Source organism: Balaenoptera musculus, chromosome 15, assembly GCF_009873245.2.
Source record: "Balaenoptera musculus isolate JJ_BM4_2016_0621 chromosome 15, mBalMus1.pri.v3, whole genome shotgun sequence".
Classification (NCBI taxonomy): Eukaryota; Metazoa; Chordata; class Mammalia; order Artiodactyla; family Balaenopteridae; genus Balaenoptera; species Balaenoptera musculus.
In genome coordinates this window covers 48,054,414-48,082,312 of record NC_045799.1, presented here as the reverse complement: position 1 = coordinate 48,082,312, position 27,899 = coordinate 48,054,414, and the positions used below count along the sequence as shown (strand labels likewise).

The 27,899-nt window shown below is 44.0% G+C and overlaps 1 protein-coding gene across 1 annotated transcript; it reads left to right on the top strand.

Moving 5' to 3' along the window:
• The first annotated feature begins 644 nt into the window (after window positions 1–644).
• On the top strand, window positions 645–27,899 carry ZNF133 (zinc finger protein 133). The gene is given in 6 exon segments (XM_036827234.1): window positions 645–886; window positions 889–1,036; window positions 2,225–2,402; window positions 17,120–17,246; window positions 17,729–17,824; window positions 25,994–27,899. Coding segments are annotated over 6 exon segments (2,487 nt in total). The 5' UTR covers window positions 645–696; the 3' UTR covers window positions 27,742–27,899.

Here is a 27,899-nt window from a genome sequence, read left to right as displayed (position 1 = left end):
CGCGTTTTTTTCAGCAAAAACGCCTATATATCCTGGCTCCTCCCATACCTCTTTGAAACAGTTCCCCAGAGCTAGCTGAGCGGCTGTCTCCCAGGTGTAAGCCCACCAAATGAAACATAATTCTCAACTTTCAGGTGGTTGTGTTTTTCCGGTACACAGAGCGAAGACTATGAGGGGATCAGCCCCAAGCTATGGTCTATCAGTGAGGCTCCTGTCACCCCAGTAGATGGATGAGAGGCTGCCCATAAATCTGTGGACTCCACACAGGGACAAGACCTCAGGGCGCACAGAGGGATGTTTCGGTTGCGGACATGGGCTGGAACCCGCGTCTGCCTCCTTCGGCCGTGAGATCCCGTAAGATGCCTTGTCTCTCCCAGTCTCAGTACCCCCCACCTCCATGGGTTTAAGTGAGTTCAAGGGTTATGTGAACTGGTGGACACCACGCCTGCTTAGCGCTCACGGAGCGCGGACACAGCCTCGCTGCCCCGCAACTGGAGCCGGGGAGACCGCACGTCCCAGAGCCACTCATCGGCGCCCACCCCAGGAGCCAAACAGAAGCTCCCCTGACACGTCACTTCCGCCAACCGAGGGGCGGGCTCGGCACCGGATGCGGAAGTCACTGCAGGGGTCACTGGGGAGGGTAGTCTTTGAGGCGGAGGCGTTAGAGAAAGGGGTCACTGCTCGGAGAGAAGCTACATGCTTTCGCTACATGCCTTATCCACGTGGTTTGAAGAAAAAAAAACAGGGGGAATCCGGGCGCCACAGTGGTCATTCTCCGGTGCCCGGAGCACGTCACCCAGAAACGGCTCCCTCAGAAGCCAGTGGGAGCGGCTGGCGGGCGGCGCGCTTGATGGCGCCGAGCATGCTGGGAGGTGTGGTCCCGGCGCCACCCGAAGATTCTGGGTAGTGTAGTCCTGGAGTCCTGCTGGAGTGGCCCCCGAGCTGGTGGCTCGAGTGACCCCTTGTTCTTTGGTGGCGCTGGTGAGTGTGGCTCCCGCGGGCCCTCGCTGCAGCCGTGCCCTTCCCGCGCGGAAAGGTAAGTCCTGAAAGACTGGCCTGCGGGCTGGGGCTGGAGACGGTTCGGGTGGCGGGGAGAGGAGGTTCGGGCGGCTGGGACGCGCAGTCGTGGCTCAGGCCGTGCCCTGCCGGGTGTCACATTTTGGGATGTGGGCGCGCATCTCCGAGGGACGTGGGTGAAGCCCAGCCGCGATGCCCAGTGGTGGCGGCTGCTGGGCTCCGGCCTCGTCCTAGGTTCGGCCTTGGCCGAAATAGCGGTATTAGGAGAGGGGGTCGCTCATGCCACGAGTGCCCGGGTTTAGGGGTTTGAGTAAGTAGGCTTTGGGGGCCTTATGTTTCCGAGGGGGTGCCAGGTGCCAGCAGGCCCCGGTGCCAGGTGTCTCGAGTTCTGGTGGGTGAGAGCTGGTAGTTTTCTTTCTGGCCCGGCTACCCGTCGGCTTTGCTGAGGCCTCCTGCGGATGGGCGGCCGGCGTGGGCCAACGCGCCCGGGATGGGCTGGGTGTGGAGTGGCCATTTTGGCGCGATCTTGCGGGGTGTTGGGGGGTGTCTCAATTTGACTGGTCGCCCCTGGGTTTGGCACTTGGAGGAAGAGGCCGTCTGGGGCCCACCGAGCAAGTTTTTCAGAGGTAAACCTGGAAACCATCATTGATCACGGGAATCAAGGATTTACACATCTCTGGTGTGGCCCGGCTTTGGGATTTTAGTTCCATTTTAAATTTTTATTACGGAGACATTTTAAACGAAAATAAATAGAACTCCTTAGACCCATCGCCCAGATTTAACCCTTATCACCTCGTGAACAATCTTGATTCATCTCAAAATGATACACTGAGAATCCTTACAACCCACAGAGGTTCGCTGTCACTGCCCTGCTTAAGAGCCTGGCCTCCACAGCCAGATTTCATCCAGACTCTGTCACCTTATTATAACTGTGTCACCTTAGGCAAGAGATTGACCTCACTGTGCCTCGGTTATCTCATCTGTAAAATGAAAATAATAAATCTTACTTCACTGGGTTGTGAGGCTAGAATGAGATAAAACTCATCCAGCGCCTGGAACAGTCTCCGGTATATACTAAGTGCCCAGTGAGTGTGAACTTCCCTAGTAAAGATCAGCGGTGAGAGAGGATCAGCTAAGGCCCGGTGTTCCAGCCTACATCCCGGCTCTGTTCCCAGCAAGCTGCCCGCAGTCTTTTCTTCTGTGGCAGGTCCCTTCCTGGTGCCTTTAAGGAGGAGGAAACCCTACCCTGCTGGAGCTTGAGAGTTTCCAGCGACTCTCCTGAACCTTTTGGTTCTCATTGTGCCCCCTGTGGCTCCTGCCTGCCCAGAGAGGACTGCCTGGTGGGCCAGGGGAGGACTCCTGGGCTCCTGACAGCCCAGCCTCAGGTGGGGACCGCTTGCCTTTTGCCTGCTGAACCATGGGTGGGTTTCCTTCGCTCAACTTTGACATCTTGTGCCTTGTAATGCCGCATCCCGGGATCAGGGCCCTAGCTGGTTTCCCCAGGAAGCAAGGCCTGTTGTAAGGGTGGCCACTTTCACAGGGACTGTTCTTCAGACCCCGCATCCTCCTTCACTACCCCTCCATCCTTGCGCCAGTGCTCTGTCTCAGCGTTTGTTCAGACCTGCTCACTCCTGGGGCTTGTCCGCCGTGAAGACCTCGGCCTTCTGGTCTCGTTCCGTCCAGCGCCCCTCACTGCCTTTTTGTCCCAGGCCTGTCATTTCACACACAGATACCCCAGGAGGCAGCTTACACATAAGGACTTCTCGTTGTAATATAACCACAATTTCGTCATTACACCCAACAAAATTAATGGTTCCTTCTCCAGTTGTTTTAAAGTTTCTTTCAGTCAGAACAGCTCTGGTCAGAGACAGGAGAGGGAGATGTATGTGGAATTCGATGTGGTGGTTTTCCCTGTCTCTGCCCCTCTCCCCGCATTTCTTCTAACCTTGCAGATCTGGTTAACATCTGCAACTTCTGCCCTTGGTACAAGCTGGGCCTCTTTGTTCTTTCCAGACTTACCTCCTGTTCGGTGGCTGCCGTGTTCTCTCCCCTGTACTGTGCCCTGGATCCCCTTCTCCTTCCCCGTCTCCACTCCTGCAGCGCCCTTGCTCCTGTCTCTTCTCCACCTTTTTCTCCCTCTGCCCCCCCTCCCCCCACCGCTGCCTCTTGTGTTGGGCACCTGAGGTATAAATACTGATCTTGCCATTCAGCCTGCTAGAAAAAGACCTTTCTAATCGTTTGCTTCTGTCCCCACTCCAAAGTCAGACTGCCCAGATTCAAATCTCAGTTTCACCATATCTAGCTGTGTGGCCCTGAGCATGTTACGTTACCTCTCTGAGGCTTCTGTTCCTCATCTGCCAAATGGGGCTCAGAATGGTGTCCACCTGACAGGAATGTTGGGTGTGATAACCCTAGCCATGCGGTTAGAGCGCCTAGTACATAAATACTCAGTAATTGTTCGTTAGAGTTATTATTAATGCTTCCAGCTTGTTCTCCAAGTCACCCTTTCAGTGTCCTCCCCTATTCCCCACGCTCGTCAGACCCTGCTTTACAGCTGCATGGAAACTTATTCCATTGTCTGCTTTTGTTTCTCCGTACCTCTCTGCTTGAGTATCAACTCCTGTGATGAGCTGGGACGCGCTCCCCCGGCAGAGCACCCTGCACGTCCCCGGCAGTATTTCCGGGCTCCCGTTTGCGGTGGGATGCTTGACACATCAGGACTCCAGGGCTCAGGCTGTGTCATGACTGTCCAGCTGTCCCATTGGACTGGGAGGTGGTTCTTTGACGGTCGGGTGCCTCATCTTGTGCTTCTTGAGCCACTGATACAGTTCCTGGCACCGGGTTAGACTAAGTGAGTGATGCATGGTGAAGACATGATTGTCATCCCTGCTGGAAGGATGGAAGTTCACATGGGGAGTCTGATTGGAAAGTGCGCTGTGGGCATTAGTGGAGTGAGCCCTAAATAGCAAGTTAGTGTGGACTTGATGTGGGTGCAGGAGGGACCCAGTAAAGGGTCTTGAGCAGAGCAGGGACCACAGTTTCCCTCCAGCTCTTGTCCTGCAGCTTTCCTCCCCTTCAGAGCTAAACTCCTTGAAAGAATTCTCTTTTCTTGCTGTCTCCATTAATATCCTTCCGTTGCCTTTTAAATATTCCAGTAAGGCTTTTCAGCTTTACCCACTAAAAAATATTCTTTGTCTAAGTTACCACTGAGCTTCCTGTGGCTAAATACCAGTCCATGCTCAGCAACATTTTACATAGTTGCGTTCGTCTTAGGATCTCCTTTCATGTTGCTGTCCCTGCTTTCCAGGTTTTCCTCCTGCCTCATAGGCTGCTCCTCCTCTGTCTCCTTGGCTGGCTTCTTTACTCCCAGACCCCCCTGTGGAAGGCCCCGCTTCAGCTCCATCTCTCCTTGGTGGCCCTGTCCACTCTCAAGGCCTGAGATGCCATCTCTCTGAGGTTCAGCCAAGATCTCTGCCTTCAGCTCCAAATCCCAGTCTCCTGTCTACTTGGCATTTCCGCTTGGGTATCTCATGGGCACCCAAACCTGATGTGTCCAACAACAAACTCTGATCAACTCCCGTAAACATGCCCCGCCCCTGTGGAGGATGGACAGTTCTTTCAGGGAGTTCAGCTGTGAAAGGGAGCAGAGACATGGCAACGCCTTCAGCTTCCTCAGGCTCAGAACTTCGGAGTCGTCCACGACTCCTTTCTTGCTCTTACACTCCACATCCCCAATAAGCAGCCTCCGCCGCTCCCGCGGTGGTCCAGGCCACCACCTCACCTGGATGGTCATAGCCCATGAGTGATCGCTCTGCTTCCTTCCTTGTCCCCCTCAGTACAGCTGTGTTAGTCAGTTCAGCAGGCAGGTCATGCATTTGCTCAAAGACCTCCAGTGGCTTCTCACCTCAGTCAAAGTCAAAACCTCCCCCACTCAGTGTCAGTCACCACATACCAGCCACAGTGAACTGTCTCTGTGCCTTGACTGTGCCAGGCCGACTCTTGCCTCAGGGCCTTTGCACTGGCTGTTCTCTTGCATGCGATGCTCTTTTCCGAGTTACTCACTTGGCTCATTCCCTCACAGCCTTCAGATTTTTATTCAATCATCTTATCAGCAAGGCCTTCCTAACCACTATTTAGAATCTCAAAACCCCGTCTCTTTTGTGTTACTTCTTTTCTGCTTCCCTGCTTTATTTTCTTTATCTCACTCATTACTTTCTGATCTGGTGTGTGTTTTATTTGTTAATTTAATATGTCCATCTTCCTCCTCTAAACTTGCATGTCAGTGAGGGCAGATGTTTTTGTCTTTGTTCACTTCTGTATCCCCAGGGTCTAAGATAGTGTCTGTCGCACACTAAGAGCTTAGGACATTTTTAATAAGTAATCCAGCCATGTGTAGATGGAACTAATTCTGGGAGGAACAGATCAGGCTGGCCGGGATGTTGGGAGATGGTCTGCAGAGCCTCTCTCAGGAGGGACTGTCCCTTCCCCAGCTGGGGTGGGGGTGGGAGGCATAGAGAGTTCTTGGAGGTGGACTCAGTAAGCCTTGGTAACTGGTGTGATTTGGCAGGAAGAGGAGTACACCTGGTGCCCGAGTCAGCATGTGGGTGATGGGAAGGGTGCTTCTGTCATTAACGGAGCTGAAGAAGGCAGAGGCACAGCATGTCTGCGAGGGCTTTCATTATTGATTGCTGCACAACAAGCTCCCCAAAACCATGGCGTAGAGGAGCCACCATGTTATCATCTCTCCCAGCTCCTTGGGTTAAATCCGCTGGGCAGTGCTTCTGCTCCGTGGGAGTTATAGATCCAGCTGAATTTTCCCCCAAAGTCACTTGTGGACTCTTTTGGGTTGGACCATCCAAGACGGTTCCGTCACACATCTGGTGCTTTAATGGACTGGCTGGAAGGCTGGGGGCACCTGGGCCCCACACTGTCTCTCCACGGAGTATCGGGGCCTTTGCTTCTGCGTGGTCCCTCCAGCAGGGTAGTTGAAGTTCTTAAAGTGGCATCTCGGGCCTCCTGAGAGCATAAGCTGTGTAGCCTTCTTAAGACTTAAGCCTGTGGGACTTCCCTGGTGGTCCAGTGGGTAAGACTCCACACTCCCAATGCAGGGGGCCTGGGTTCAATCCCTGGTCAGGGAACTAGATCCCACATGCTGCAGCTAAGACCCAGCACAGCCAAAATAAATAAATAAATATTAAAAAAAAAAAAAAAAAGACTTAAGCCTGTAACTGACACAGTGTCACTTGTGCCGCATTTATTGGTTAAAGCAGGAACGAGGTCAGTCTGAAGGAGCTCCCAATGTTTGAAGTTGAAATAATTTGAGCAGCAAAATAGTGATAATATTCTTTTTTTTTAATTTTTTCACATCTTTATTGGAGTAAAATTGCTTCACGATGTTGTGTTAGTTTCTGCTGTACAACAAAGTGAATCAGCTATATGTATACATATATCCCCTCCCTCTTGGGCCTGCCTCCCACCCTCCCTATCCCACCCCTCTAGGTCATCACAAAGCATTGAGTTGATCTCCCTGTTCTATGCAGCAGCTTCCCATTAGCCATCCACTTTACATTTGGTCGTGTATATATGTCAATGCTACTCTCTCACTTCATCCTCTTTATTTTTTTATTGGAGTATAGTTGGCTTACAATGTTGTGTTCATTTCTGCTGTACAGCAAAGTTATCAGTTGTACATATACATATATCCACTGTTTTTTAGATTCTATTCCCATATAGGTCATTACAGAGTATTGAGTTCCCTGTGCTATATAGTAGGTTCTTATTAGCTATCTATTTTATATATAGTAGTGTGTATATGTCAGTCCCAATCTCCCAATTTATCCCTTTCCCCCCCAACCTTTCCCCCCGGTAACCATAAGTTTGTTTTCTATATCTGTGACTCATTTCTGTTTTTTAAGTTCATTTGTACCATTGTTGTAGATTCCACATATAATAAAGTGATAATATTCTAATATAACCCATAGGATAAACTGTAAATCCACACTAAATAAATAAATAAGAAGGGACAACTCTTGCTTACAGAAGAATTCCAATTAATGTATTTATTTATTTTTCATATTTATTTATTTCTTTATTTGGCTGCACCGGGTCTTAGTTGCAGCAGGCAGGCTCCTTAGTTGCAGCAGGCAGGCTCCTTAGTTGCGGCATGCATGTGGGATCTAGTTCCCTGACCAGGGATCGAACCCAGGCCCCCTGCATTGGGAGCACGGAGTCCTATCCACTGTGCCACCAGGGAAGTCCCCAGTTAATGAATTTAGAATGAAAGAGGGAAATAGAACATTGTCATTTGGTCAACACCACAGTAATAATTGTTGCAGACAGGTCCCACAAAATTATGCTGAAATTTGTGGATGGAAGATTGAAGAGAAACAGGTTATTTGTATAATCTCAAAGTATCTCTCCCAAGACACATATTAATTATAAAGGGAAAAAGAGTGACTTTGCAATGGAGAAAGCCAGCAGACACTGCCTTAACCAAGTGATCAAGATCAAGGTTAACATCGTCAATAATGAAACATATCAATATCACGAACCCCTTGATAGGGTGCACTGAAAAAGACACATGACTTCTGAGGAATTCTAGCCCAAAATGAACTAATATCATTCTAATCATTTTTTAAAAATCAGATAAACCAAAATTGACGGATGTTGTTCAAAAATGTCACTTTCATGAAAGAAGGAACTGTCATAGATTGGAGGAGATGAAAGATATATGACAGCTAAATGCAATGTTGGAAGCTCAGTTGATTCCTGGACCAGAAGGACAGGACATTAGTGGAAAAACTGTTGAAATGTGGTTAAGAGTTGTAGTTTAGATAATAGTATTATATCAATGTTAATTTCCTGGTTTTGATCACTGTATTTTGGTTTTCCAAGATGTTAACATTAGAGAAAACTAAGTGACAGTTATATGGGAATTGACATTTTTGCAACTTCTTTTTAAGTCTAAAATTAAAAATGAAAAGTTTTATGGATTCATCAATCTTACATTGAATTGGATGTTGGAAGAATGAGTTTTGAGTTTTGTTAAAGAATATTTCAGCATGTATAAATGTAATCGTGATTTTTTTTCTTGGATCTGTTCATTAATATGGTGTATTATAGTAATGGATTTTCTAATATTGAACCAGTCTTACACTTCTGGGTAAATCCCACTTTGTCATGGTGAAATATTTTCTTATTGCTTTGAATGATGGTATGTTTTTGCCATGCATTTAATGTGGTAAAATATATATAACATAAGATTTACCATCTTAACCATTTTAAGTGTATGGTTCAGTAGCGTTAAGTACATTCATATTGTTGTGCAACCATCTGCGCTCTCCACCTGCAGAACTGAAACTCTGTACCCATTAAACAATAACTCTCTATTTCCCCTTCCCCCCAGCTCCTCTCAACCTTCATTCCACTTCCTGTCTCTATGGATTACTCTAGGTACCTCATATAAGTGGAATCATACAGTATTTGTCCTTTTGTGTCTGGTTTGTTTCACTTAGCATAATATCTTTAAAGTTCATCCATGTTGTAGCATGTGTCAGAATTTTTTTTGAGGCTGAATAATATTCATTGTATGTATATACCACATTTTGTTTATCCATTCATCTATTGACAGACACTTGGATTACTTTCACATTGTAGCTATTGTGAATAATGCTGCTCACACGAGTATACAAATATCTGTTCAAGTCCCTGCTTTCAGTTCTTTTGGGGAAATACCCAGAAGTGGAACTGGTAGATCATATGATAATTTCTATTTTTTTTTGGATAATTTCTATTTTTAATTTTTTGAGGAACTGCTATATTATTTTCCATAGTGGTTGCACCATTGTACATTCCCACCAGCAGTGCACAAGGGTTGAATGATGATTATGAAAAGTCTGATGGAAGTCTGGTATATTTTTTGCCTAGAGTCACTTAGGATTTTTGTTGTTATTCTTCAAAGCCTGATAGTTTTTCCAGTAGATACCTTGAAGTTGTTGGTTGTGAGTCAATTTTTCCCTTGTACTCTGTAAGCCCTTTCATATTTAGATTCAGGTCATTTTTTAAAAAAAATTTTGGGCTTCCCTGGTGGCACAGTGGTTAAGAATCCGCCTGCCAATGCAGGGGACACGGGTTTGAGCCCTGTTCCGGGAAGATCCCACATGCCGCGGAGCAACTTAGCCCGTGCGCCACAACTACTGAGCCTGCGCTCTAGAGCCCGTGCACCACAACTACTGAGCCTGCGCTCTAGAGCCCGTGCACCACAACTACTGAGCCCACGTGCCACAACTACTGAAGCCCGTGCTCTGCAACAAGAGAAGCCATCACAATGAGGAGCCCGCACACAGCAAAGAAGACCCAACACAGCCAAAAATAAATAAATAAATAAATTTATAAAAAAAAAAAAAAAAAAAATTTTGTTGGAGTACAGTTGATTTACAATGTTGTGTTAGTTTCAGATGTACAGCAAAGTGATTCAGTTATACATATACATATATTCATTCTTTTTTAGATTCTTTTCCCATATAGGTTATTACAGAGTATTGAGTAGAGTTCCCTGTGCTATACAGTAGGTCCTTGTTGGTTATCTATCTATATCTATCTATATATTTTATATATAGTAGTGTATGTATGTTAATCCCAAGCTCCTAATTTATCCCTCCCCCCTCCCCACATTTCCCCTTTGGTAACCATAAGTTTGTTTTTGAAATCTGCGAGTCTGTTTCTGTTTTGTAAATAAGTTCATTTACATCATTTTAAAAAATTAGATTCCAGGGGCTTCCCTGGTGGCGCAGTGGTTAAGAATCCGCCTGCCAATGCAGGGGACACGGGTTCGAGCCCTGGTCTGGGAAGATCGCACATGCCACAGAGCAACTAAGCCTGTGCGCCACAACTAATGAGCCTGTGCTCTAGAGCCCATGAGCCACAACTACTGAGCCCGGGCACCACAACTACTGAAGCCCGCGTGCCTAGAGCCCGTGCTCCACAACAAGAGAAGCCACTGCAATGAGAAGCCCGCGCACCGCCAGGAAGAGTAACCCCCACTCGCCGCAACTAGAGAAAGCCAGCTCACAGCAACGAAGACTCAATGCAGTCAAAAATAAATAAAATAAATAAATTAAAAAAAAATTAGATTCCACATATGAGTGATATCACATGGTATTTGTCTTTCTCTTTCTGACTTACTTCACTTAGTATGATTATCTCTAGGTCCATCCATGTTGCTGCAAATGGCATTATTTCATTCTTTTTTATGGCTAATAGTCCATTGTATATATGTACCACATCTTTTTTATCCATTCCTCTGTTGATAGACATTTAAGTTGCTTCCATATCCTGGCTACTGTAACTAGTGCTGCAGTGAACATTGGGGTGCATGTATCTTTTCTAATTATGGTTTTCTCTGGATATATACCCAGGAGTGGGATTGCTGGATCATATGGTAGTTCTATTTTTAGGTTTTTTGTTTGTTTGTTTTTGTTTTTTTTTTTTTAATTTATTTATTTATTTATTTTTGGCTGCATTGGGTCTTCGTTGCTGCATGCGGGCCTTCTCTAGTTGCCGCGAGCAGAGGCTACTCTTTTCTGCAGTGCGCGGGCTTCTAATTGCGGTGGCTTCTCGTGTTGCAGAGCATGGGCTCTAGGCGCAAGGGCTTCAGTGGTTGTAGCACTCAGCCTCAGTAGTTGTGGCTCGCGGGCTGTAGAGCGCAGGCTCAGTAGTTTTGGCACACGGGCCCAGCTGCTCCGCAGCACGTGGGATCCTCCCAGACCAGGAATCGAACCCGTGTCCCCTGCATTGGCAAGCAGACTCCCAACCACTGCGCCACCAGGGAAGCCCTATTTTTAGTTTTTTAGAGAACTTCCATACTGTTCTCCATAGTGGTTATACCAATTTACATTCCCACCAACAGTGCAAGAGGGTTCCCTTTTCTCCACACCCTCTCCAGCATTTATTGTTTCTAGATTTTTTGATGATGGCCATTCTGACCGGTGTGAGATGATCCTTCATTGTAGTTTTGATTTGCATTTCTCTGGTAATTAGTGATGTTGAGCATCTTTTCATGTGCTTTTTGACCATATGTATGTCTTCTTTGAAGAAATGTCTATTTAGATCTTCTGCCCATTTTTTGATTGGGTTGTTTTTTTGACATAGAGCTGCATGGGCTGTTTGTATATTTCAGAGATTAATCCCTTGGCGATCGCTTCATTTGCAAATATTTTCTCCCATTCTGAGGGTTGTCTTTTGGTCTTGCTTATGGTTTCCTTTGCTGTGCAAAAGCTTTTAAGTTTAATTAGATCCCACTTGTTTATTTTTGTTTTCATTTTCATTACCCTAGGTGGTGGGTCAAGAAAGATATTGCTGTGATTCAAGTCATCTATTTTTGAAGTTTTCTTGGGTTATAGTTTTAAATATTAGTTCTGTTCCCTCCCCCCCCCCCCGCCACCCCAACACTTTTTTGGTTTATTTCTTTGTTTTCTTCTGCAGGAGCTGCAATTATACAAATGAAATTCTTTGTTTGCCTGTTTTCCATTTCAACCATTTTTTCTCTAACTCTTTTTACTTCTTTATTTCATTTTCATTTCCTCCTGTTAGCTTTCAGTGGCCATCATGTTTTCAGTTCACTCTATTCTTCCTTGGTGTCTTATAATTTAGTCTTCATTTCTTTCTTTCTTTTTCTTTTTTTTTTTTTGGCTGTGTGGTTTGCAGTATCTTAGTTCCCCATACCCCACACTTATTTACAAAACAGAAACAGACTCACAGATTTCAAAAACAAAACTTATGGTTACCAAAGGGGAAATGAATTGATAATTCATTCTAATGGCCAGTTTTTGTCCTTCATTATTGCTTTAGGTTTCACTGGTTTTGTTCACAACACAGTGTTTTTTCTGTGTATACTTTTTACTTTTTAAAAGAAAAATCTTAAAAATAAAGGAGGCAATAGCATAATGAACATCCTTATGTGCATCATCTTGATTTAACACTTGTTTATATTTTGCCATATTTGTTGCTTCTGGGTTTTTGGTTTTTGGGTTCCTTTGGTGTTTAATAATTTTTTAATAATTTTTTATTAATGGAAAAATTTCAAACATATTCAAAGCAAGGAAACTATAATAAAACCCCAGCTTTAACAGTAAGCACTGTGTAGCAGTCTTGGGAGGGGGGTGGTTTGTCCAGTTTTTCCTGAAGTGTTTTTTTTTTTTCTTTTTTGTAAATACATTTATTTATTTTTGGCTGCGTTGGATCTTCATTGCTGCCCGCGGGCTTTCTCTTGTTGTGGCCGTGGTGCGCGGGCTTCTCACTGCGGTGGCTTCTCCTGTTGCAGAGCACGGGCTCTAGGGCTTATGGGCTTAGTTGCTCCACGGCACATGGGTTCTTCCTGGACCAGGGCTCGAACCCGTGTCCGGAATTGGCAGGTGGATTCTTAACCATTGCGCCACCAGGGAAGCCCTCCTGAAGTGTTTTTAAAAGCAATCCCATGGATCATTTCATCCATAAATACTTCAGTGTATATTTTTTTAAAAAACAACCACAGTAATACCATTTTCACAACCCCTCAAATTAATAATGATGTGTTAACATCTACAGTCAAATAGCCTGAAAAACGTCCTTCTACATTTAGCTTGTTGGGATCAGGAGAGTTTGGGACCAAACCTACTGAAGGCCTGACTCTGAACATTTTTCCAGGGCCTTGGTAAAAACCAGACTGTTACACTTCCACCGTGCCACCCCTCCCCCAGTTGTGGGGTTGGAGAGCAGACCCTGACTCGCTCACTGGGAGAGCATTTCCAGCTGACACCCTCTAATTTCTGCTTTCCTTACCCGGATCTGCCTTCTGAGATATCATCCTTTAGGAATACCAGGAAAAATGGCCACAGGGTCCTGGGAAGCCAGGGTAATGGTGAGTGTTTCCTGCATTTACACACTGGCTGTCACAGGATGGACACAGTCCCTTCTCTTGTCTTGACCACCTTGTTGGCACCTGGCAAAGTCCAGCTCTAGTCCTGGAAGTGTATCTTATCTTACCTGCAGCCTGTTTGACCCATGACTTGGTCAGTTTAGGAAGTTACCATCCCTGGAAATATTACCCGTGGAAAGGCACAGGATCAGAAAGGGTGCAAGAAAAACCTTTAGTTTACACCTCAGATTGAACCCTGGCACAGAGACACACTACAACAACAAAAACAAAAACCAAGCAAATCTGGGGAATCTGAGTTCCAGAGTTGCCATACTATAAGATTCAGATATCCCATTTTCAATAACAAAAAAATCACAAGGCATACAGAGAAACAGGACAGTATAGCCCATTCTGAGGTTAAAAAATAAATCAATAGAAATGACCCCCAGTAGAGGCCAGATGGTGGACTTACTAGACAAAAGACTTTAAGACAGCTGTCAGAGCTAATGGAAAACATGAACGAGGTCAAGAAAACAATGTAAAAACAAAATGGAAATGTCAATAAAGAGATAGAAAACATGAAAAGGAACCAAGAAGCTTAATGAACTCTAAGTAGGATAACCTCTTAAAAGAGACCCACACCAAGATACATTATAATCAAGCCAAAGGCAACAGAGAATCTTGAGAGCAGCAACAGAGAGCTCAGAACTTAATCACAGATGTATGATCAGGTGATTTTCAACAACACTACCAAGACCATTCCATGTGGAAAGGACAGTCTATTCAATAGACGCTGCTGGGAAAACTTATACCCACATGGAAGAGAATGAAAATTAACTCAAAATGGATCAAAGACCTAAAAAGGTAAGAGCTAAAACTGTAAAACTCTTAGAAGAAAACATTGAGGAAAAGCTTCATGAAGTTGGATTTAGTTATGATTTGTTGGGTAATAACACCAAAAGCCCAGGCAACAAAAGAAAAAATAGATAAATGGGACTTCATCAAGGTTAAAAACTTTTGTGCGTTAAAGAGTGTATATTTGCAAGTCATATATCCGATAAGTAATTAATATCCAGAATATATAAAGATCTCAGAAAACAACAACAACAAAAACCAAACACCCCAATTCAAGAACCGTCAAAGGACTTGAATAGACGTTTTTGCCAGGAAGATATACAGATAGCAAATAAGCACATAAAAAGATGCTTACTGTCACTAATCGTTAGGGAAATGTAAATACCACAATGAGAGATCATTTTATACATTCCACATGATGGCTATTACCAAAAACTCAGAGAGCAGCAAGTGTTGTCAAGGATGTAGGGATACTAGAATCCTTTTACATTGCTAGTGGAGATATAAAATGGTGTGGCTCCTGTGGAAAACAGTACAGTGGTTCCTGAAAAAACTGAACATAGAATTACCATTTGATTCAGCAATTCAGCTTCTGGTTATATACCCCAAAGAACTGAAAGCAATTTGTATGGTAGTATTATTCACAATAGCTAAAAGGTGGATACAAACCCCATGTCCGTCAGTGGAGGAATGGTATATACATACAGTAGAGTATTTTTTAGCCTTAAAAAGAAAGGAAATTCTGAGTACATGCTTCTACATGGCTGAAACTTTTTTTTTTTTTAATTTTTATTTTATATTGTAGTGTAGTTCACAATGTTGTGTTTCTGGTGTACAGCACAGTGATTCAGTTATACATATACATGTATCTATTCTTTTTCAAATCCTTTTCCCATTTAGGTTGTTACAGAATATTGAGCAGAGGTCTCTGTGCTATACAGTAGGTCCTTGTTGGTTATCTGTTTTAAATATAGTAGTATGTATATGTCAATCTCAAACTCCCAATTTATCCCTCCTCCCCACCTTTCCCTTTTGGTAACCATCTTTGTTTTCTAAGTCTGTGAGTCTGTTTCTGTTATGTAAATAATTCATTTGTGTCATTTTTTTTTTAGATTCTGCATATAAGCAAAATCATATGATATTTGTCTTTCTCTGTCTGACTTATGTCACTCCAGGTCCATCCACGTTGCTGCAGATGGCATTATTTCATTCTTTTTTATGGCTGAGTAATATTCCATTGTATATATGTACCACATCTTCTTTATCCATTCATCTGTCGATGGACATTTAGGTTGCTTCCATGTCTTGGCTATTGTAAACAGTGCTGCAGTGGACATTGGTGTACATGTATTCTTTCAAACCATGGTTTTCTCTGGATATGTGCCCAGGAGTGGGATTGCTGGATCATCTATTAGCTCTATCTTTCATTTTTTAAGGAACCTCCATACTGTTTGCCACAGTGGCTGCACCAATTTGCATTCCCACCAATACTGTGGGAAGGCTCCCTTTTCTCCACACCCTCTCCAGCATTTATTGTTTGTAGACTTTTTGATGGTGACTAGTGTGAGGTAATATCTCATTGTAGTTTTGATTTGCATTTCTCTAATAATTAACGATGTGGAGCATCTTTTCATGTGCCTCTTGGCCATCTGTATGTCTTCTTTGGAGTACATGGCTGACACTTGAAGTCATTATGCTAAATGAAATAAGCCAGCACAAAAGGACAAATACTGTATGATTCCACTTATTTGTGATAAACAGACTAGCCAAATATTGAATACGTGGAGACAAAGTAAAATGATGGTTGGTTACCAGGGTTTGTGAGAAAGAGGGAGTCATGGTTTAATGGTTACAGAGTTTCAGCATGGGATGATGAACAAGTTCTGGAGATGGAAAGTGGTGGTGGTTGTAAAACAGTGTCAGCATACTTAATGTACTGAAATACGCACTTAAAAATGGTAAAAGTAGTAAAATGTTTCTGTATATTTTACAATAAAAATTTAAAACCTACAGGCTGCTACTACACTCGACCTATTCTGTATTCTACCACTAGGTGCCTTTTATTCCTCCCAAGTGGTCCTGCTTCCCATGATTCAGGCTCTCTCTCTTTCTTGGCCCACAGTGTCCTCTGCTTTGCTCCCCACACGCCTCATCAGGAATACCTGGCACCTTCCTCTTCCCTTGATTCCTGCCCTTCCCTCAAGACCGAGTTCCTGGGCCTCTCATGAAACCTTTCCTGATGTCTGTATTCCAGTGCACTCTCCATTTTGAAATAGTGTTGAGGTAAAGGTAGTAAAATGGGGCAGGCGGATGAGAATGGCACGTAGAGATGAATTTGTAGACCGAGTAGCCAAGAACGTCCACGCTGAGCATCCACAGTGTGGGATGGGAAGTTTAATGGACTGTTACCCACATTTCGTAAGTGAGAAAACAGAGGTGCTGGTTGATGGCGGGGTGGGCCCCAAACCAAGGCAGTAGGGTTCAAGTTCATGCTCTTTACCACTCGCTGCTTGTGCCTCTCAGGCCAGGGAAGGCCAAAGGGGCCATGGAATTGAAGGGAAGGACAGAGCTGTATTTGGTCTTTGCCATAGTTGAATTGTGCTAACTTCATTCTGATGCTTCAACATTAAAACCATTGTTCAGGGCTTCCCTGGTGGCGCAGTGGTTAAGAATCCGCCTGCCAATGCAGGGGATGTGGGCCTGAGCCCTGGTCTGGGAAGATCCCACATGCCGTGGAGCAACTCAGCCCGTGCGCCACAACTACTGAGCCTGTGCTCTAGAGCTCGCGAGCCACAACTGCTGAGCCCGCGTGCCACAACTACTGAAGCCCACATGCCTAGAGCCTGTGCTCCGCCACAGGAGGAGCCACCCAATGAGAAGCCCACGCACCGCAAAGAGTAGCCCCCGCTTGCCGCAACTAGAGAAAGCCCATGTGCAGCAACAAAGACCCATCGTGGCCAAAAATAAATAAATAAAAGAACCAAAGCTTAAAAAAAAAAAAACATTGTTCAGACTATTCTTTTAAATTCTTAAGGTCTGTTGCTTTACTGTTATTTAATTTTTATGTTGTTTGCTCTTCCCTCAGCCTAGATTTAACGTTCCCGAAAGTTAAAGACTCTATTTTTTTGTAGGTATTCTCCAAAACAGCCCATTCAGTATCTCGAATGTGTAGGTTAAGTGCCACTGCCCCGATGGTGACACAGGTTAAAAGTCTTGGAACACAGGGCACCAGGGTCAAAGACAAAGTCTAGATATCTCACCTACCTCCCCCCGGGCAGCCTTCTGCCTGCCCCTTACCCTGAGTCCTGGGCAAGGCTGGCTCCTGGGTGAGCAGGGCTGTATTCTGTGTTACAGGTACACATGGCATTCAGAGATGTGGCTGTGGATTTCACCCAGGAGGAGTGGATGCTGCTGAGCCCTGATCAGAGGTCCCTGTACCGGGAGGTGATGCTGGAGAACTACAGCAACCTGGTCTCGCTGGGTAAGCCTGGCATCTCTCAGGACCCGTATCCCAGCTGCTGGGTACTTTAGGCTGTGCTTGAAGCAGCTATCTTGCTTTCTGACTTTGCCTTTGGGTTGGACTCAAAAGCAGAGACACTCTGTTCCCTCTTTCCCCAGAGAAGGTCTGATTTTGTAGAATTGAAATGTGTAGAGGTGTGTGTGTGTCTGTGTGTTGTGTATGTGATAATCTGCATTTCTAGGCCTTTTCTCCCAGTCTCTTGGGTAAGCATGACATGTCTTCCTAGTTATTATCTTCTTTTAAATGAGGGAGTTGTTCTCTCCCCAGGATGGAGTAGGGTCAGTGAGCTGTCATCCTGGTTTCCCCTCCCCTGCAGAGAGCTCCCCACTCTCAGGTCTTTCCCACCACCTTTTGAAATTCCCCACCCAGTGTGGCTCTGAGTTCAGGAACTGGCTTTTGAGCCTGTAACCTACAGCCATCTTGTTTTCTTTTCCTATGAGCAGGAATTCCATTTTCTAAACCAAAACTCATCACCCAGCTGGAGCAAGGGAAGGAAACCTGGAGAGAAGAGAGAAAATGCCCACCGGCCACTGGCCCGGGTGAGTGGGGGAACACTGGGCAGCTCAGGGGGTTGGGGGCGAGAAGGCCTCGCTCAGGTGCTGGGGAGGGAGGCTGTTGTGCTGGCCCCGGGGCCACCCTGTGTGCTGCCCGCCGTGTGACCTTCCAGCCCTTCATCTGCACTCGAGCTTTCCCTTTTTGCCCTCTCTGCCTCACTCAGTTCTCTCCCACATTCATAGGCTTCTTGCTCTTGTTACTATATTTTTAAAAGATCAAGCAAGAATGTGGAAGTAAAACTGAGTGAGCTAAAGAAAAAAGGCAAGCCCAGTGGGAGGAAGGAAGGCTATAAAAAGCCAATTGGGAAATTGAAATGGAATTCTAAAAAAATTTTAAGAATGGATTTCACCCAGGAGGGTGAAACTTTAAATGGTTATATAAGTACCTATATAATCCTCAATTTTGTCTCTTAGCCCTCAAAGCCTGAACTAGTTACTATTTGGCCATTTAAGAAAAAGTTTGCTGACCCCTGCTCAAAGGGATTACAATATACAGCCTTCACTTTTCCTTTTCTACTTATTCTGGATACCACTTTATGTAAAATGTAAGAACAGTGCAGTTGCACACTTCAAATTAAACCTTTTTCCCCACTTGGTTTTATTCTATAGTTGACATTTGTACTGCACCTCTATACTTTCTAAACTCCCTAATACAATGTTAAAATATGTTTTAAACACTCATATGTATTTATTTTTTAATCAAAAGAAAAAATATTTTTATACTCATCCAGATAATTTACCATTTTCTGTGCTCTTCATTATTTTCCTGAAGATTTGAGTTTCTACCTGATAGCATTTTCGTTGTCTAGCATTTCTTGTAGTACAGGTGGCAGTGTATTCATTTAAATTTTGTTTTTCTGAATGTGTATTTCATCTTTATTCTCGAAGGATATTCTCACTGGATATAGAATTCTAGATTGGTTTAGTTTTTCACCACGTTAAAGATACTGTTCCCCTGTTCTGGCCTCTACTATTTCTGATGAGAAATCAGCTGTCATTTACACAATTATTACCTTGGTTTTTTTGTTACTTTTCTTTTTAAACCTCTGGCTACTTTCAGAGTTTTCTGTATATGTTTGGTGTTCAGCTCTTTGACTGTGACATAACTGAGGAAACATGCTTTTCTTTGTATTTTCCCTGCTTAGGGCTTGCTGAGATTTTTGAATCTATAAATTTATGGCTAGAGCCAAATTTGGGCAATTTTTGGGCATTATTCTATCATGGTTTTTTTCTGTTCTCTTCTCTCCCCCTTTTGGGGACTACAGTTACATGTGTATTAGTCCTTTTTACATTGTCCCACAGGTTGTTGAGCCTGTTTTTTTTTTTTTTTTTTTCCCTCTCTGTTCTTCAGATTGATTTCTGTTCATCTGTCATCTCCAATATGCTACTAAGTTCTGGCCAGTGAATTGTTCATTTTAGATATGGTATTTTTTCAGTTTTGTCATTTCCATTTACTTTTATTGTAATTTTCCATTTTCATGATAATATTTCCTAACTGTTCATTAATGAAGAGCAAATTTTCCTTTACCTTCTTTAGCAGAATAACTCAGATACTTAGTGGATACATTTTTATTTATTTATTTATTTATTTTTTTTAACATCTTTATTGGAGTATAATTGCTTTACAATGGTGTGTTAGTTTCTGCTTTATAACAAAGTGAATCAGTTATACATGTACATATGTTCCCATATCTCTTCCCTCTTGCGTCTCCCTCCCTCCCACTCACCCTCCCTTTCCCACCCCTCTAGATGGTCACAAAGCACTGAGCTTATCTCCCTGTGCTATGCGGTTGCTTCCCACTAGCTATCTGTTTTACGTTTGGTAGTGTATATATGTCCATGCCACTCTCTCACTTTGTCACAGCTTACCCTTCCCCCTCCCCATATCCTCAAGTCCATTCTTTAGTAGGTCTGTGTCTTTATTCCCGTCTTGCCACTAGGTCCTTCATGACTTTTTTTTTTTTTTCTTAGATTCCATATATATGCGTTAGCATACGGTATCTATTTTTCTCTTTCTGACTTACTTCACTCTGTATGACAGACTCTAGGTCCATCCACCTCACTACAAATAACTCAATTTCGTTTCCTTTTATGGCTGAGTAATATTCCATTGTATGTATGTGCCACGTCTTCTTTATCCATTCATCTGTCGATGGACACTTAGGTTGCTTCCATGTCCTGGCTATTGTAAATAGAGCTGCAATGAACATTTTGGTACATGACTCTTTTTGAATTATGGTTTTCTCAGGGTATATGCCCAGTAGTGGGATTGCTGGGTCGTATGGTACTTCTATTTTTAGTTTTTTAAGGAACCTCCATACTGTTCTCCATAGTGGCTGTATCAATTTACATTCCCACCAACAGTGCAAGAGTGTTCCCTTTTCTCCACACCCTCTCCAGCATTTATTGCTTCTAGATTTTTTGATGATGGCCATTCTGACAGGTGTGAGATGATACCTCATTGTAGTTTTGATTTGCATTTCTCTAATGATTAATGATGTTGAGCATTCTTTCATGTGTCTGTTGGCAATCTGTATATCTTCTTTGGAGAAATGTCTATTTAGGTCTTCTGCCCATTTTTGGATTGGGTTGTTTGTTTTTTTGTTACTGAGCTGCATGAGCTGCTTGTAAATCTTGGAGATGAATCCTTTGTCAGTTGCTTCATTTGCAAATATTTTCTCCCATTCTGAGGGTTGTCTTTTGGTCTTGTTTATGGTTTCCTTTGCTGTGCAAAAGCTTTGAAGTTTCATTAGGTCCCATTTGTTTATTTTTGTTTTTATTTCCATTACTCTAGGAGGTGGATCAAAAAAGATCTTGCTGTGATTTATGTCAAAGAGTGTTCTTTCAATGCTTCCCTCTAAGAGTTTTATAGTGTCCAGTCTTACATTTAGGTCTTGAATCCATTTTGAGTTTATTTTTGTGTATGGTGTTAGGGAGTGTTCTAATTTCATTCTTTTACATGTAGCTGTCCAGTTTTCCCAGCGCCACTTATTGAAGAGACTGTCTTTTCTCCATTGTATATCTTTGCCTCCTTTGTCATAGATTAGTTGACCATAGGTGCGTGGGTTTATCTCTGGGCTTTCTATCTTGTTCCGTTGATCTGTGTTTCTGTTTTTGTGCCAGTACCATATTGTCTTCATTACTGTAGCTTTGTAGTATAGTATGAAGTCAGGAAGTCTGATTCCTCCAGCTCCGTTTTTTCTCCTTCAAGACTGCTTTGGCTATTCGGGTCTTTTGTGTCGCCATACAAATTTTAAGATGATTTGTTCTAGTTCCGTAAAAAATGCCATTGGTAATTTGATAGGGATTGCATTGAATCTGTAGATTGCTTTGGGTAGTATAGTCATTTCCACAATATTGATTCTTCCAATCCAAGAACGTGGTATATCTCTCCATCTGTTGGTATCATCTTTAATTTCTTTCAACAGTGTCTTATAGTTTTCTGCACACAGGTCTTTTGTCTCCCTAGGTAGGTTTATTCCTAGGTATTTTATTCTTTTTGTTGCAATGGTAAATGGGAGTGTTTCCATAATTTCTCTTTCAGATTTTTCATCATTAGTGTATAGGAATGCCAGAGATTTCTGTGCATTAATTTTGTATCCTGAAACTTTACCAAATTCATTGATTAGCTCTAGTAGTTTTCTGGTGGCATTTTTAGGATTCTCTGTGTATAGTATCATGTCATCTGCAAACAGTGACAGCTTTACTTCTTCTTTTCCAATTTGGATTCCTTTTATTTCTTTTTCTTCTCTGATTGCCGTGGTTAGGACTTCCAAAACTATGTTGAATAATAGTGGTGAGAGTGGACATCCTTGTCTTGTTCCTGATCTTAGAGGTAATGCTTTCAGTTTTTCACCATTGAGAATGATGTTTGCTGTGGGTTTGTTGTATATGGCCTTTATTATGTTGAGGTAGGTTCCCTCTATGCCCACTTTCTGGAGAGTTTTTACCATAAATGGGTGTTGAATTTTGTCAAAAGCTTTTTCTGCATCTTTTGAGATGATCATATGGTTTTTATTCTTGAATTTGTTAATATAGTGTATCACATTGATTGATTTGCATATATTGAAGAATCCTTGCATTCCTGGGATAAATCCCACTTGATCATGGTGTATGATCCTTTTAAAGTGTTGTTGGATTCTGTTTGCTAGTATTTTGTTGAGCATTTTTGCATCTATATTCATCAGTGATATTGGTCTGTAATTTTTTTTTTTTTTTTTTTTTTTTTTTGGTTTTGGTATCAGGGTGATGGTGGCCTCATGGAATGAGTTTGGGAGTGTTCCTTCCTCTGCAATTTTTTGGAAGAGTTTGAGAAGGGTGGGTGTTAGCTCTTCTCTGAGTGTTTGATAGAATTCACCTGTGAAGCCATTGGTCCTGGACGTTTGTTGGAAGATTTTTAATCACAGTTTCAATTTCATTACTTGTGATTGGTCTGTTCATATTTTCTGTTTCTTCCTGGTTCAGTCTTGGAAGGTTATACCTTTCTAAGAATTTGTCCATTTCTTCCAGGTTGTCCATTTTATTGGCATAGAGTTGCTTGTAGTAGTCTCTTATGATGCTTTGTATTTCTGCGGTGTCCGTTGTAACTTCTCCTTTTTCATTTCTAATTTTATTGATTTGAGTCCTGTCCCTCTTTTTCTTGATGAGTCTGGCTAATGGTTTATCAATTTTGTTTATCTTCTCAAAGAACCAGCTTTTAGTTTTATTGATCTTTGCTATTGTTTTCTTTGTTTCTATTTCATTTATTTCTGCTCTGATCTTTATGATTGTTTTCCTTCTGCTAACTTTGGGTTTTGTTTGTTCTTCTTTCTCTAGTTCCTTTAGGTGTAAGGTTAGATTGTTTATTTGAGATTTTTCTTGTTTCTTGAGGTAGGCTTGTATAGCTATAAACTTCCCTCTTAGAACTGCTTTTGCTGCATCCCATAGGTTTTGGGTCGTCGTGTTTTCATTGTCATTTGTCTCTAGGTATTTTTTGATTTCCTTTTTGATTTCTTGAGTGATCTCTTGGTTATTTAGTAACGTATTGTTTAGCCTCCATGTGTTTGTGTTTTTTACGTTTTTTTCCCTGTAATTCATTCTAATATCATAGCGTTGTGGTCAGAAAAGATGCTTGATATGATTTCAATTTTCTTAAATTTACTGAGGCTTGATTTGTGACCCAAAATGTGATCTATCCTGGAGAATGTTCCGTGCGCACTTGAGAAGAAAGTGTAATCTGCTGTTTTTGGATGGAATGTCCTATAAATATCAATTAAATCTATCTGGTCTATTGTGTCATTTAAAGCTTCTGTTTCCTTATTTGTTTTCATTTTGGATGATCTGTCCATTGGTGTAAGTGAGGTGTTAAAGTCCCCCACTATTATTGTGTTACTGTTGATTTCCTCTTTTATAGCTGTTAGCAGTTGCCTTATGTATTGAGGTGCTCCTATGTTGGGTGCATATATATTTATAATTGTTATGTCTTTTTGGATTGATCCCTTGATCATTATGTAGTTTCCTTCCTTGTCTCTTGTAACATTCTTTATTTTAAAGTCTATTTTATCTGATATGAGTATAGCTACTCCAGCTTTCTTTTGATTTCCATTTGCATGGAATATCTTTTTCCAACCCCTCACTTTCAGTCTGTATGTGTCCCTAGGTCTGAAGTGGGTCTCTTGTAGACAGCATATATATAGGTCTTGTTTTTGTATCCATTTAGCAAGCCTTTGTCTTTTGGTTGGAGCATTTAATCCATTCACTTTTAAGGTAATTATCGATATGTATGTTCCTGTGACCATTTTCTTAGTTGTTTTGGTAGGTCCTTTTCTTCTCTTGTGTTTTCCACTTAGAGAAGTTCCTTTAGCATTTGTTGTAGAGCTGGTTTGGTGGTGCTGAATTCTCTTAGCTTTTGCTTGTCTGTAAAGCTATTGATTTCTCCATTGAATCTGAATGAGATCCTTGCCAGGTAGAGTAATCTTGGTTGTAGGTTTTTCCCTTTCATCACTTTAAGTATATCATGCCACTCCCTTCTGGCTTGTAGAGTTTCTGCTGAGAAATCAGCTGTTAACCTTATGGGAGTTCCCTTGTATGTTATTTTTCATTTTTCCCTTGCTGCTTTCAATAATTTTTGTCTTTAATTTTTGCCAATTTGATTACTGTGTGTCTCAGCGTGTTTCTCCTTGGGTTTATCCTGTATGGGACTCGCTGCGCTTCCTGGACTTGGGTGGCTATTTCCTTTCCCATGTTAGGGAAGTTTTCGACTATAATCTCTTCAAATATTTTCTCTGGTCCTTTCTCTCTCTCTTCTCCTTCTGGGATCCCTATAATGCAAATGTTGTTGCATTTAATGTTGTCCCAGAGGTCTCTTAGGCTCTCTTCATTTCTTTTCATTCTTTTTTCTTTATTCTGTTCTGCAGCGGTGAATTCCACCATTCTGTCTCCCAGGTCACTTATCCGTTCTTCTGCCTCAGTTATTCTGCTATTGATTCCTTCTAGTGTAGTTTTTATTTCAGTCATTGTATTGTTCATCTCTGTTTGTTTGTTCTTTAATTCTTCTAGGTCTTTGTTAAACATTTCTTGCATCTTCTCGATCTTTGCCTCCATTCTTTTTCCGAGGTCCTGGATCATCTTCACTATCATTATTCTGAATTCTTTCTTCATTTAGTTGTTTTTCTAGGGTTTTATCTTGTTCCTTCATCTGGTACATAGCCCTGTGCCTTTTCATCTTGTCTATCTTTCTGTGAATGTGGTTTTTTTTTTTTCCCACAGGCTGCAGGATTGTAGTTCTTGCTTCTGCTGTCTGCCCTCTGGTGGATGAGGCTGTCTAAGAGGCTTGATGGGAGGGACTGGTGGTGGGTAGAGTTGTCTGTTGCTCTGGTGGGCAGAGCTCAGTAAAACTTTAATCCACTTGACTGCTGATGGGTGGGGCTGGGTTCCCTCCCTGTTGGTTGTTTGGCCTGAGGCAACTCAACACTGGAGCCTACCTGGGCTCTTTGCTGGGGCTAATGGCAGACTCTGGGAGGGCTCACGCCAAGGAGTACTTCCCAGAACTTCTGCTGCCAGTGTCCTTGTCCCCACGGTGAGCCACAGCCACCCCCTGCCTCTGCAGGAGACCCTCCAACACTAGTAGGTAGGTCTGGTTCTGTCTCCCCTGGGGTCACTGCTCCTTCCCCTGGGTCCCAATGCGCACACTACTTTGTGTGTGCCCTCTAAGAGTGGAGTCTCTGTTTCCCCCAGTACTGTCGAAGTCCTGCAGTCAATTCCTACTAGCCTTCAAAGTCTGATTCTCTGGGAATTCCTCCTCCCATTGCCGGACCCCCAGGTTGGGAAGCCTGACGTGGGGCTCAGAACCTTCACGCCAGTGGGTGGACTTCTGTGGTATAAGTGTTCTCCAGTCTGTGAGTCACCCACCCACCAGTTATGGGATTTGATTTTACTGTGATTGCACCCCTCCTACCGTCTCATTGTGGCTTCTCCTTTGTCTTTGGATGTGGGGTATCTTTTTTGGTGAGTTCCAGTGTCTTCCTGTCAATGATTGTCCAGCAGCTAGTTGTGATTCTGGTGTTCTCGCAAGAGGGAGTGAGAGCACGTCCTTCTACTCTGCCATCTTGGTTCCTCCCCCTGGGGAAATTTTTATTTAGATTAATTACGGAAGTTAACAGGGCTTGAATTGGTCAGGGGCACCAGTCACTGGGGGGCCTAGACTATGTTTGTGTTGTTTATTGCTGAAAGCCTACTACTGCCTTGTAGAAATTCTGGTACAAAGTAATCCTCTAATGAATATTTGTGAGGCGGGACACTCCAGTTCAGGTGTTTTCGCTCATGATCTCTTTAACCGTGACTATGCTGCCTCCTCCACCAGGGGTCCTCCAGTCTGAATGACTGCTCTCCTTCCACCCCATTCTCCTAGGGAAACAGGGGAGACAAAGACCCTTCCACGAGGGTCCTGTGGTTAGATCTCTCTGTCATAGAATACCATTTGGGCCCAGTTTCTATCACTGTGGTGGCTGGGCGTTAGGAGGTAAATGTAGCAGGTCCTGTGAAGGAAGTCTTGCCAGGTAGCCCATAAGTTCTAAGCATTTGGAAGAACAGGGAATCAAGTCTTAACATCAGATGAGGCAGAACTGCTCCGGCTGCCTCTGGTCTCAGTTCTGACTCATGCTCCTCTCTCTGCAGCAGAACCAAAGCCAGAACTCCACCTCGGTCCCTTCCGCCCTCCGGACTTCTCCAGTCAGCAGTTCCACATGCAGCACACGCTGTGTAGTCCCCCTCCCTGGATCTTCACGTGCTGGTGTGCAGAAGAGCCTGTCCGGCCAGGAGATCCGTGCCCTGGGGACCAGCAGCAGCAGCAAGCCTCTGATGGAAGTCCCTGGAACGATAACGCAGAAGGTCAGGAGAGAGAAGGCACCCAGCCTTTGTTTGGAAGGACAAAGAAAAGGACTTCAGGTGCATTCCCCAGGCCGCCACCCCAGCGGCAGCCGGTCAGCTCTGGGGATGGCATCCAAGGCGTGGAGGTAGCGGCCAGCCCAGCTCAGACGGGGAACCCCGAGGAAACAGACAGACTGTTGAAGAGGATAGAAGTCTTAGGATTTGGCACAGTCAACTGTGGGGAGTGTGGACTAGGCTTCAGCAAGATGACAAACCTGCTCAGTCACCAGAGGATACACTCAGGGGAGAAGCCGTATGTGTGCGGGGTGTGTGAGAAGGGCTTTAGCCTAAAGAAAAGCCTTGCCAGACACCAGAAGGCACACTCGGGGGAGAAGCCCATCGTGTGCAGGGAGTGTGGGCGAGGCTTTAACCGGAAGTCGACACTCATCATACACGAGAGGACACACTCAGGCGAGAAGCCTTACATGTGCAGCGAGTGCGGGCGAGGCTTCAGCCAGAAGTCAAACCTCATCATACACCAGCGGACACACTCTGGGGAGAAGCCCTACGTGTGCCAGGAATGTGGGAAAGGCTTCAGCCAGAAGTCAGCTGTCGTCAGACACCAGAGGACGCACTTGGAGGAGAAGACCATCGTGTGCAGCGACTGTGGACTGGGCTTCAGCGACAGGTCGAACCTCATCTCACACCAGAGGACACACTCCGGGGAGAAGCCTTATGCCTGCAAGGAGTGTGGGCGGTGCTTCAGGCAGAGAACCACCCTTGTCAACCACCAGAGGACACACTCCAAGGAGAAGCCTTATGTGTGTGGCGTGTGTGGGCACAGCTTCAGCCAGAATTCAACCCTCATCTCACACAGGCGGACACACACTGGGGAGAAGCCTTACGTGTGTGGGGTGTGTGGGCGAGGCTTCAGTCTCAAGTCACACCTCAACAGACACCAGAACATACACTCAGGGGATAAGCCCATTGTGTGTAAGGACTGTGGGCGAGGCTTCAGCCAGCAGTCAAATCTCATCAGACACCAGAGGACACACTCAGGGGAAAAGCCCATGGTGTGTGAGGAGTGCGGGCGAGGCTTCAGCCAGAAGTCAAACCTCGTTGCACACCAGAGGACACACTCAGGGGAAAAGCCGTACGTGTGCAGGGAGTGTGGGCGAGGCTTCAGTCACCAGGCAGGTCTCATCCGGCACAGGCGGAAACACTCGAGGGAAAAGCCTTACACTTGCAGGCAGTGTGGACTCGGCTTTAGCAATAAGTCAGCTTTAATCACGCACAAATGGGTACACTTGGAAGAGAAGCCCTGTTTATTCAGAGAGTGTGGCCAAGGCTTTCCCCAAAAGTCACACCTCATCTTACATCAGATGACACACCAGGGCAAGAAGCCTTATGTGTGCAAGACGTGTGGACAAGGCTTTAGCCAGAAGTCTCACCTCAGCAGACACAGGAGGATGAAGTCCGCCCACCACAAACTGCGACTTCAGTCTGACCCTGAGGCCTACTCAGAGCAATCTTCTGACCCCTTACACTCGCTTTGAGAGTGAAGATGGTGGCGAGGACTGAATAATCAAACATCTTACACTTTCATGAAACGCATTCCGTAAGTGGTCAAAGGACATTTGACTTCGTTTACTTCCTCCATGCTAAGTCTTCATGTTTTGTGGTCTTTTGTTCTAATAAACTGCTTCTTTACAAA